The 12,398-nt window shown below is 44.4% G+C and overlaps 1 protein-coding gene across 5 annotated transcripts in view; it reads left to right on the top strand.

Moving 5' to 3' along the window:
• LOC103824730 (ubiquitin-associated protein 1-like) overlaps positions 1 to 11,942 on the top strand; it is a 90,867-nt gene extending 78,925 nt beyond the window's left edge. For all 5 annotated transcript variants that reach the window (XM_050986348.1, XM_050986344.1, XM_050986347.1 and 2 more), the window contains 4 exons: positions 2,907 to 2,942; positions 3,377 to 3,580; positions 6,352 to 6,453; positions 8,882 to 11,942. In XM_050986348.1, the coding sequence (XP_050842305.1) occupies positions 2,907 to 2,942; positions 3,377 to 3,580; positions 6,352 to 6,453; positions 8,882 to 9,022 (483 nt within the window). In that variant the 3' untranslated portion in view covers positions 9,023 to 11,942. The remainder of the gene's footprint in view (positions 1 to 2,906; positions 2,943 to 3,376; positions 3,581 to 6,351; positions 6,454 to 8,881) is intronic.
• Positions 11,943 to 12,398: the final 456 nt, after the last annotated feature.

Genomic DNA, 12,398 nt, shown 5'->3' with positions numbered 1-12,398 from the left:
CTGCATTGATTCTGTTCTGGGTGGTCCCTTCTCCTCAGTGTGTTTATGGTGGTTTTTTGTTGTTTTTTTGGTTTTTTTTTTGTCTTGGTTGTTTGGTTTTGTTTGGGCTTTTTTTTTTTTAAGCTCACTAGTTTGCTTTTTGCAGCATTGGCAGAGGGGAGAAATGATTAGTGAAGTCAGCAGGTTGGAATTAAACAAAGCTGATCAGAGACCTGATTAGTATGATGAATTTAAAGAAATCTGGATGCTGGAGAATGGGGCGCTCCTGGTAGACCATTCAGAATATATATTGCTGCAGTAGCATGATGTATGCAGGCACACCAGCTGCAGACAGGGCTCCCTGCCTATAAAGTCCCTAAAAGTAGGCACAGTGTACAAGTACATTCTGAAAGCAATGTATGTTTGCTTCTTGAAAGGCACTGAAATGCAAGTTTTGAGATGTAAGGGGGCATGATTGCTGAATGACCAGTCCTAGCTTTGTCCCCCAAAATTCCTTTAGCTGTTTCCCTCCTCCACTGGAAATCGCTGACCTCAAACACAGGTTGTTAAGCTCAAATACATTGAGAAAGAGGAGTTGGTCCTGGAGTCTTGAAGGTCTAGTCTAAGAAGCAGTCTTGGTTTTCCTGGCTGCAGCATTCATAACAAAGCATCCTTCAGTTTGATAACCAGCTGATTTCAGGGCTACTCTAGAACCTCACTTCAGTGTATCCCATATTCTAGTGCTTTTTGCTTTGGCAAAAGTGTCTGGAGGAAGGGTGTGTGTGAAGAGCTTTGGACCCTTCTACCACCATGAGGAGAGGTTCTTGCACAAACCAGTCCATCAGACCAAACATGATTTCTCGGGCTTTGTGTCCTAGAAGATAAATTATTACCCTGGAGATGAAAATAGGTAGAAATGCAGAACAAGGCTTTCCCTCCCCCCCTCCCCACCCGCCTTTTATTCCCTCCTTCCCTCCCCCAATAGATAGAATTTGCCAAAATCCTAACATATAGTCTCAAAATTGTTTTTCTATGAATAGGGGGTTTTTCGTTGTGTTGGTTTTTTGGTTTGTTTGGGGTTTTTGTTTGTTTGTTTGCTTTTTTCAGTTTGGGCCCAAAGAAGGCTTTTCTGAAAGATGTAGACAAGCTTTCAAGCAATCTATGTTGGCTTAAAAAGATATTAAGGAAAGGCAATAAACATAGGCCCTTGGTCCAAAGTAATTTCTTGCAGTCTTAAAATTTGATTTAAAATGCAGGAAGACTTTGAAATGGATTACTTGAAAAGGGCAGAGTTCTGATTTTGCACTGCTGTTATCTTGGGTAAAGTAATATAAAGTGGAGGGTTGGTTCTACCCTCTGGCAGCCTGGTTTTGCAGAAATGGAGCAGGTGTACAGCAAGGAACATTATCCAGCCTTGTTGGTATACTGAGAATGGGACCAAGTTTTGGGCACTGGTAGAAAAATTGCATGCTCTTTTTAGCCAGTGTGCCATTTTGCTCGTATATGGTGGTGGTGTGGATAAGTGATTTAGGTCACTTAAAGAATCACCAGCAAAAGTATTAGCAAAAGTGGTTTTAATATGAATTTCTAAAAGTGCCATTTAACAAAGTTTGATGGCAAGGTTCACTCTATTACTTACTACATGGATGAAATATACAAAAGAAAATAAAATTAGAATTTATTTAGAATCATTTACACAGAGACCAAAGATGCAAAAGGGTAAGATAGACCCTCCTGTTGAGTCACAAGGTTCATAGTGGACCCCCTTGGTTTCTAAACTCCTGACAGAGCTTAGGTGCAACTAGGTCCAATTTTAGTATCAGGCTTGGACAATGGTTTATGTCTAATGGAATTAGCTACATGGATTTCATTAGTATTAATTCAGCATGCTATCAGTCACTTGCCAAGGATCTGTTGTGAAATAAAGGGTATCTCCACCTCAGGTAAAGAATATAAAAAACTGAGAGACATCCCAGCTCAAGGGGAGAGTCACTGGTGTGCAGTCCAGTTGTAATTTAGAGAGAACTCAAATTGGACTTGTCCAAAGATCTGTTGTTGATAAAAAGTGTCTTTGCCTCCAGGAGCAACCTTGAGAGGTGTCCCAGCTCAAGAGGAGACAACTGCCCTGCAGCCACACTGCCTAGCAGGGAGAGCTCAAAGGTGGCTCACTTAGACTGTCATATTTATGGGATAAAGTGTTTGGCTCATTGTCAAATTGCATATGATGGGAAAAGTATGCATGAGACTTCTTAAACCCACAACTTTCTTTGGTCCTTGATAAATGCATCTTGGAAAAATCACACACAATTCATGTGGTAATTGCAAAATCATGTTCCAAGCTCATATGCATCAATGCTTTCTGCTCCTTTGAGTTTCATAGAACTACAGCTCAGACCTTTACCTCCTTTGGAGCCTGTATCAAACTACTGCAGGTTTAGTTAAGGGGGGTTGAGTGCATCCATCACAGGTGTATGAAATGAAGTGCTTTGAAAGTAGAAAAGAGGTATGTGTTTCTCTTACTCCTCATGGTCAAAAAATATTAAGGAAAGTCTCTAGGCAATGATTTTAAAATTATCACTATCATTCAGCCAGCGTGTTACACTGAGCTTTGTGAACACGTAAGTCACAGTGACAGAATAAAAAAGCTTACAATTATTATGAGAGGGGACACATCCTTCTTGATATATAATCTGTTTTTATAGAGTGATGAAAGAAGAAATTATCCTTATGATGTGTATTCTATAACTTCACATAACTGTGTAATGTCTGCATCTCACATGTGGAAACCTGATCAGACCACAAATCTCCCTAGTATAGTAGACTTATTCCCAGATCTCTCCCATAAAACCCTTCCTCCCCAGCTGTAGCAAATTCTGTTCACTGGTGCATAATGTTTATAGTCATCTTATTTGTGTGTTGTCCAACAGGTGCACCCAGACTACAAGGAAACAAAAATACTTACGGTAAGTTCCCAAATACCTGTGTGCTTGCATTTCATCATGTTTCTGAAAATCGCCAGAAGTAGTGTTCCTTTGAGTACAGAAAAACCATACGTGATGAGTAAACTGGGGGTAAAGGAAGCAATCTGCATGCTTCTGTTGAGGTACAGGGTTGACTATATCATATGGTTGGGCACTGAAAGGTTTTCATCCACTAGTGGGAGAGGATATATTGGAAAGAATCTGAGTTGCTGGTTGCTGTTTTGAGGATTAAAAAAGTACGGTGGGAATCAGACTGTGCACTGCTTGGTTTCATCCGAACAGTGAGTAACTTCCCAAGGGCAGTCTAGAAAGCCTCTTGGATTAATTATATGGGGTATCCTGGTTCTGCACTAGCCAGAAACAGGATGAGGGGACGCAGATGACCATCACCTCAGGCTCTGGATTTTCCCCTTTAGGTAACACACCAAAATTTCCCGGTGTCTAAAGTGCCCAATAATATCAGCTGGACAAAGCAGAAGCAGTCAGGTGACCCCGCTCCTGAACTACAGCAGGCCCTCTCTGCTAGTGAGAGGCAGTGCATAGAGACAGTTGTCAACATGGGATACGCGCCTGAGGACGTCCTGAAAGCCATGAAGAAGAAGGGGCAGAACATAGACCAGGTAAGAGCTTGTGGAGTGGGGAAGAAACCTTTGATTGGATGCTGATACTGCTGAGAAACAAACCTAGGTTTGCAAAATGTATAGGGGGAATATATTTATTCTAAAAAGGGGTTGCAGCCTGTAACTGCTGTGGTGTTAACCACTAGAGTAATTGTCAGCTGGTAATAAAGGCTCCCAAAACCAAAGAAAAGAGTGTCCACACTTGTTTCTGATGAGAAACTGAGTCAAGCACACCTGTGGGTGCTGGGTAAGAGCTGCACTGAGCTTGGAATGGGCCCTTAGCTCCATATCAAGCTGGGAGAGGTACTGGGCTTTCCCAGAAGCCACAAAACCATCAAAAGGAAGCTTAGCATGGCTCTATGCCATGCTTAGTGCCATGTGACAAAAAACCAGCCAACTTCCCTTGTTCTGAGCATGGGTTGCAATGCTGATGTCTCTACTTGTAGAGAGGGATTTTGCCCCTGCAGGCTTACAGCATCCCTGAAAGCCTCTTGCAAGGCATGACTGACCAACTTTCTTTAAGTGTGCTGTGTTGCTTCCTGCCTCATTGTGTTGCCTCAAACACTTGTTAAATCCAGGTCATTTAACATTAAGTGCTGCAGGGTGAAGTATGGCTCTGTGTCTTGGATCCATGTCATGGTTTGAGCCTGGCGCAATGCCAGTGCCCCCATGAGAATACCTCTTTCCCTGGTATCTACTGTGAGATGTGATCAGAGACAGAGCAGAGCAGGCTCCAACTTAAGATTGAAAGAAAAAAGAACTTTATTAACCTAAAACTACAAGGAAAAACACACAGAACACAGGATGAAAACCTTCCAAATTTCCTCCTCCTCCCCCCACCAAATTTCCAATTCTGTTACCACCCCTTAGATCACCCGCTCTAAGTCCATCACCACCCTTTAGATAATCAATTCTCAATTCCTCGAGAAGAGAGGAGTCCCTCTTGCACCACAGACTTCCCCAGGAAAAAGTCAAAACTTCTCGTGTTTCCGTGTCACGTGTGGCACCGTCCGGAGAACATTCGCCATCGTGACCTCTTCCTTCCATGTCCAGTGCTCTCACCACTGCACATGGACCCGAGCTGCTTCTAGGGTTTTTCCCTTTTAAGGATGCTTTGTCCAGTTCCAAAAAGAGCACAGTCCCTCTCCTTTTGGGACACCTGTCCCCCCCAAATTTCACCCCCTGGGGCTGAGGGGTCTCTTGAACAGAGATCATCTTCCTCTTCTTCTTCTTCGAAGACGGAGGGCACCACCACCACCCTCCTCACCCGTTGTCTCTGTTCACACACTTTCACATCACTGTACTCTCCTGGCTCTGAGCCATTGCCTCCCCCTAGAATGCAGTCTCTGTGTCACAGGAACTCAAGGGTTCTGCCATGGCTATTCAAGAAAAGTCCAGCCAAAGGCCACTCCATCATCTCCTCCCACCTAGGATTCTTCTCAACTTCTCTTAATCTCATCAACTTCAGGAGGAATCAGCATTTGCAAGGTTTCCATCATCCCCAGAAGGGTTACAAGTCCCAGGCTCTGCCAGTTCGGTTCATGAACTCCCACAGCTGGCTGCCCTGCCGGGCACCGCCCCCCCCTTCTCCTTCACGCCAGCCACGCTATCACAGGCAAAGGCTGCTCTCTCTCGCTCTCTCCCTGCGGGGGGGGGGGGGGGGGGGGCGGCAAATGGGGGATGGCTGCCCGAAGCCTCGCAGTGCTTCTCCACCCTTCGGCCCAGGCCTGGCCTACCTCCCTCCGGCCGCATGGCTCCCCTCCCCCTGCCCAGCTCCGAGCTAGGCAGGGGAAGGTCTGTTCTCTTCCAGGACCGGAACCCAAAGAGAGTTTCCTCTGGGAGTTCACAGCTTTTAACCCCTGTGTTCTCAGAGGCGTATCCATGCCCTCAGTGGACAAACCAGGTGCCAATATTAAAATCTGAACACCAATTGGTGTGACCACACCATCCCAAAAAAACCTCATTTTCTCTCAAACCACGACAATCCACTTCAAACATTTTAATGCAGGAAGAGTGTGGCCAAACTTTCTGTGTGGGAAACCCTTGGTGAACTGTGGGCAGAACATTGCCTGGCAGGACTGTGCCTGTTGCCTGGGGAGGAGGAGCATCCCAGTGACTCCTTGCGGAGCTGATCTGCTTGCCCACTATCTACATATCAAGAGTGATTTAAGCTGTGTGCTGGAGTGAACTGTAGTATCAAATGAAAAAAATGTCCCTTAGGATGGTGGTTTTAAATCCTGCTGTATTTGCAAGCTGTGTTATTTTGTGGACCTAGCATTACCTATCAGACAAGAAATTTGGCAGTGGTTTCTGTGCACATTAGCTGGGATTTGCAGCTCACTCACTCGTATGCTGAGTTGGTCTTTAAAGGCTGAATGCTTTCAGATTGCATCAGCTCTTGTGACTGGCTGAGAGGAAGCTAAAAGCTGAGACATCTTGACTGTTGAATCTACAGTTTCATCTTAAAAACTTGTAGTATAAAAAACACAATTAAACTTCTAAAAATTGGCTTGTGAGACTGTTTTGACTAGAGCAGATGATGTTCAGAGCTGGTGGGAGAACACAGGAGGACAAAAGGGTTCATCTGCTTTCTCTGAACAAGTTCTTGCATAAAGACTGTCTCAGATCTACTAGGAAGATTTTTATCTGAGTCCCTGGTGAAGCCTGGGGTAAAGTCATGCTGAGCCCCTCTGCATGTACAAAGATAGTATTCAGCCATGTGTTGCATATGCTGCTCTCCAAGCTTAGTTTCTTCTCTTCATTCCCCACAGGTTTTGGATTACCTGTTCGTACATGGACAGCTTTGTGAGAAGGGCTTTGATCCACTTCTTGTTGAATCAGCTTTGGAAATGTACCAGTGTTCAGAGGAGAAGGTGAGGACGCAATGTGTACAGGAATAGAGACAATGTGCAGTTCCTCTGGCTGATGTAATTCTGGCTTTTGTGGTAATGCCGCCTTGTTTCCAAAACTGACTGCTGAAGGGCATTCCTGTTGTGATAAAGTGACTGTGTTAAAGCATTAGAATTATACCATGTTCCTTTATCATTCTCACTTGCGTGCATTTTTATGGAGACAGGATTTTTTCAAGACCCTGCTTATTCTGGTTGCAATGTTTTGAACCCAGAGTTCTCTTGTGGGCAAGGTGCTTGGTACAGAAACAGTTAATTTCAGAAGCAGCAAATTATTATTCAAAACCTGCCAGCCTCCCCTGGCTGTGAAATTTTTTAATTGTTTGGCTGTTTTACAAACACCAAAAGTACAGAGACAGGAGCAAGTAGCCAGCTCAGAAGACAGCAGGATCTTTTAAAGTTTGGCTGTCTGTTGTGTGCCCAGTTATTTTATGAAATCTTTAGAGGTGCAACCCAACCCCCCAGACATAGAATGGTTTGAGTTGGAAGGGACCATAAAGATCATCTAGTTCAAGCCACTCCCCCTTCCCCCATAGGCAGGGACATCTGGAAGGTGCTCAAAGCCCTAACTTTTCTTGGCAACCTGTTCCAGTGTCTGACCACCTTCACAGTAAAACATTTCTTCCTAATATCTAACACAAACCTACCCTCTTTCAGCTGAAAGCCATCCCCCCTTGTCCTATCACTCCATGCCCTTGTAAATAATAATTTTCCAGCTCTCTTGTAGCCCCTTTAGGTATTTGAAGGCTACTACAAAGTCTTTCCAGAGCCTTGTCTTTTAAAGGCTGAGCAATCCCAACTTTCAGCCTGTCTTTATAGGAGAGATGCTCCACCCCTCTGATTATTTTCATGGCCTCCTCTGGACTCGTTCCAACAGGTCCACATCTTTCTTGTGCTTGGGACCCTAGATCTGGATGCAGTACTCCGGATGGAGTTTCACCAGAGCAGAGCGGGAGAATCACCTCCCTTGACCTGCTGCTCACACTGCTTTTGATGCAACCCAGGATACACTTGGCTTTCTGGGGTGCAAGTGCACATTGCTGGGTTATGTCCAGCCTCTTATATACTAGCACCCCCAAGTCCTTCTCAGCAGAGCGGCTCTCAATATATTTATCCCCCAGCCTGGATTGATCCCAGTGTTTGCCCTGACCCAGGTTCAGGACCTTGCACTTGGATTTGTTGAACTTCATGAAGTTTGTACAGGCCCACCTGTCAAGGTCCCTCTGGATGGCATCCCTTCCCTCTAGTGTGTCAACTGCACCACACAGCTTGGTCTCATCTACTGAGGGTGCACTCAATCCCTGTCCATGCCACCAACAAAGATGTTAAACATCACTGGTCCCAATACCAACCCTTGAAGAACACCACTCATCACTGGTCTCCACTTGGACATTTAGCCCTTGGCTGCATCTCTTTGAGTGCAACCGTCCAGCCAATTCCTTATGCACCGTGTGATGCACCCCTTAAATCCATGTCTCTCCAGTTTAGAGACAAGGATGTCATGTGGGACAGCGTCAAATGCTTTGCACAAGTCCAGGTAGATGATGTCAGCCAGTACTGATGTCATATATATGCTTTCTTGCCTTTCTTGGGCTTTGTGATGAGCTTGCAAACAAAAGAACAACAGTGTAAAGACGGGAGCAGTGATGTAGTTCAGTAAATGAATTTGCTACTGGCTTAACCCCAAAACTGCAAATGGCTAATCTCCTGATTGTCCATCTCAACCAATTTGATTTTGGTTTGATTTTGTCATCATTTGGCATCCCTTCCCCCAAAGTGGAGCAGAGGTCCTGTAATTCACAGAGGATTCATAAAAGTCTGATCAGTCATTCACTTCTTGTTACTTTATTTTTTTTTAAATTTGGGGAGGATTTGTGGTTTATGTTGATAGTATTGTAAACTGTGTGTCCAATAGGATTTGTGCTAATCCCACAAGTTTGTCCTAGGTCTGAAGAGCCATTTGATATCAAGGGCTACTCTTCTGTTCTCAAAGTCAACATAACTTTAAAAAAATTCAGATGCAACAGTAGTTAGTAGATGTGGGGGAGCAGGGTGACATTGATCTGAGTCTGTTAAGCCAGGCTGATAAATTTCCTACTGGGAGAGACGCCCCTGCAGACAAAACTTTGGTGCCCTTTGATGAAGAGGATTTTGTAAATGCAGGCCTGCAAACCCAGGGAACTGAAGGTGAGGCTCCTTGGGCTACTGCACCCAGAGCTCTGCCATCCGTGGTGTGAGCAGACTTTCTCCAACCATTGGAATGGGCTGTACTTGGGGTGTAGAAATCCACCCTATGGGGTGCCCAGTCACTGAAGACTGGCTGTGTGCTAAACTTCCACTGAGCACTGATCCTCTTTTCTCTTGCAAATAATGGACTGTCTGTGTCTTTCAGATGACAGAGCTTCTCCAACTAATGAGTCAATTTAAAGAAATGGGCTTTGAACTAAAAGACATTAATGAGGTCTTATTACTACATAACAATGACCAGCAGAAAGCTTTGGAAGATTTGATGGCCCGTGCAGGAGCCAGCTGAAAACATAGTCCTGGATTCTCATCATGCAACAGAGCAAGACCAGGGTGACCTAATCTCAGCAAGGAGTTTGACTTTTTGCATATAAGGGAGAATGTCTGAGCAAGCCCGCCCATGTGCATCACTCCAGCATTTCTCTTTCCACTGAAAGCAAACTTTCTTTCTTAAATTAAATTTTTTAAGTGTCCTTTCCTAAGTTTCCTTTTTTCCAGCTTGGCAACAGAGAGTTTAGACTGTCCAGTCTCTACTGGAATTGTACATAGGTAGAGATGGGGTGGTTTCTCCCACTCACCATTGCACTGGAGTTGAACAGAACATTGTTGGTTCTGAAATTAGGATGCTTTGGTTCTTTGAAGCTGCTTTAATGGTGTCTACTTGTACTGAATTACTTGATTGTGTCAGTCTAGATTAACTGGTTAAATTTGACCTTTAGTGCAATGGAGTTTTATTTTTTGGGGGCAAAATTAGTCTGCAACTTAGTAAAACACTGTTTCAGAAACTGTTGCTATGCATAAAGAGACAGCCTATTCTTTTTGGGTTTTTTACCCATGTATCCAACACTTCTGCCAGACATGAGCGTTCAATGCTGAGTGATCTGTAAATTCCCTTTGAAACGGGTAAGTTGTGAATTCTGTCTGGACCTGCAACTTATGTTGGTTTTTGAACCTGAAGGCAGGGAGCCGGAGCTTAGTATTCTTAACCCCCCAGGTTTGTGGGATATTTAAGGCAATGCTCTGCTAGAAAATCAGTTCTCTTTTTGTTTTGAATAATACTCGGTGTGATGCAGGAGGTTCCTTTCAAGCACTTTCTTTAAAAGAGATATACTCACTGCATTAGTTCCATTTCTCACACTGCTATAGAATTGCATAATAGCATCTAGTACTAGAAATCAGCTTTTGGGTTGGTTTTGATAGTTAAAGTTCTAAATACTTAAAATATCAACAGTCTTGAGGAATCTTTAAAGTAATTCACTAAAAATTTTTATTCTGCTGAAGAAAAACTAACAAAATCCTCAATATAACTCCCAGTGTCATGGTTCCTATCTCTCATGCTCTTTGGCTTCAACAAATGAACGACTTGCTGGATCCAGCCTGCTCCTGCAGGCACACGTGCACACTGTGTGTTGGGCAGAACAACCAGAGGTCTCCAGGCAGATGGCTGCAGTGGTGCAAAAACCACATCTAGGGATCCAAACTAGTGTTACGGCATGGAGCTGGGAGCATTGAGAACTTAGGCAGGGAAAAATGACTTGGCTGATTTCCTCAGTTTAAGTTTTTCAGTAGGAGGTTTTAGCTCATCAGGACCCTGAAGGAGATGACATTTCTTTCTATTATGTTGTTAACTTTATATGACCAAAACATGTAATTTGGGTCCAGTGTTAACTCCTGGAGTTGTCTGTGAGTTTCTCAACTACATTAATTACCTTTCCTTAAAACAAAATGATGCTGAGAGAATATGTACCTGGTAAGTATCTAGGAGGTGTGGAGATGAATGATGAATAGGACTAGGACAGACTGCCATGCACGTATCCCATAGTATTGAGCTTCACCAGCTTCTATTAGTGGGACTGAAATTAAAACTTATCTAAGAAGGACATTTACAGCAGCAGGTGGATCAGCAGCTGCTGCCTCTGTGGGTGCAGGTAAAGCAGTTGTCCAGCTTTCCTTCCCAGGTAAGAAATGTGACAGTTTGAAATGAAGAAATTGGGTTCCTGATTAATCAGAAAAGCTGGAAAACAAAACTTGAACTTCTTTACTGTCACTGCTGAGAGCATTCGGTTGTGTTACTTGTTTCAATTTTCTCACAATTAATATCCAAACAAATCTGTCTGGTACTAGACAATCTTGAAAGGGCAAGAAGTCTTGCCAGCAAAGAAACAACTATTTAGACCAAACTTCTGAATAAAATCATCTCTTCAGTTGTGTTAATGTGTGTTGTTTTTCTGGTCTCCCCACTACAGTAACCACTCTGCTTATGGAGACTGTTGTAGAGGTGAGAGCAGAGAGGTGAAGATGGAAACTGATACCTGTAAAGCTTGTGGTCTCCTTCCAAAAAGATGTACCCCTCTGTGTCTTCCCTGGTGACACTGCTCTTGCTTTGTCAGTGAGGTTTTTGGATTTACATCTGTATTAGGTTTGCATGGCCAGCTTTTGGTAGAAGAAGGGCTATGAGCATGGCTTCTGTGAGAAGATGCCAGAATCTTACCTCATGTCCCATAGAGCCAATGACAGCTGGTTCCAAGATGTGCCCATTGCTGTCCAAAGCTGAGTCAATTTGGAAATGGTGATAACTTCTGTGATAACATATTTGGAAAGGGGAAAAAAATGGAACAACAGCCAAAAAAGAGTTGAGAATATTTGTGCAAACTGTAGACACCAAGGTCAGTAAAGAAGGTGGGGGAGGAGGCCCACTAGGGACTGGAGCAGACTGCTTCAGCCTGTGGTGAAGACCATGGTGAAGCAGGTTGTCCCCCTGCAGCCACAGTGAAGGAGCTATCTACTCTGTAGCCTGTGGAAGACCCCATGCCAGAGCAGGTGCCCCAAGGAGGATGGGACCCTGTGGGAAGCCCATGCTGGAGCTGGCTCCTGACAGGACCTTTGGCCCTATGGAGAGGACTTCACACTGGAGTGGGTTTTCTGGCAGGATTTTGACCCTATTGGGGACCCAGGCTGGAGCAGCCTGTTCCTGAAGGACTACACCCTGTGGAAAGGACCCCATGCTGGAGAAGTTTGTGGAGGACTGTCTCCCATGAGTGGGACCCCATGCTGGAGCAGGGGAACAGTGAAGAGAAAGGAGCAGCAGAGATGATGTGATGAACCCCCATCCTCCCTGAGCTGATTGGAGGGGAGGAGGTAGAGAATTTGAGAGTGAAGTTGAGCCTGAGAAGAAGGAAAGGGTGTTTTAAGGGTTGTATTTTTATTTCTCACGAGTCTACTATTATTTGATTGGCAATAAATTAAATAATCTCTTCAAGTCAAATCTGTTTTGCCTGTGACAGTAATTGCTGAGTGATCTCACAGTCCTTATTTATTCCCTTGTGTCCTGGTTTAGGGCAAATTTGGGAGAGAATCCCCAAGAAGGGCTTCTCCAAAAGCAAACCCACACGGCCCCTCCCCCAACCAGTTTGAGAATAATTCCTCGGAGAGAGGTGGAAAGAACCTGTTTATTTGACAAGCACAGCACCCCCCAGCACACACAATGAACAATACCGGATGACACCACTCTTCCACTGCTCTGAGAAAGATGACAAATTCAGAAAAGTCTCTCCTGGGGGTTTGCTCTGTTATCAGTCCCTCCGGCGCTGAGGCAGCTGCTGCAGTCACAAGGTGTAACCTCTCTCTCTGTGTTCTGAATCCCAGTCCGGAGCAGTCAGCAGGTC

This window comes from Serinus canaria, chromosome W (genome assembly GCF_022539315.1).
Source record: "Serinus canaria isolate serCan28SL12 chromosome W, serCan2020, whole genome shotgun sequence".
NCBI lineage: Eukaryota > Metazoa > Chordata > Aves > Passeriformes > Fringillidae > Serinus > Serinus canaria.
This window is presented reverse-complemented; position numbering and strand designations above follow the sequence as displayed.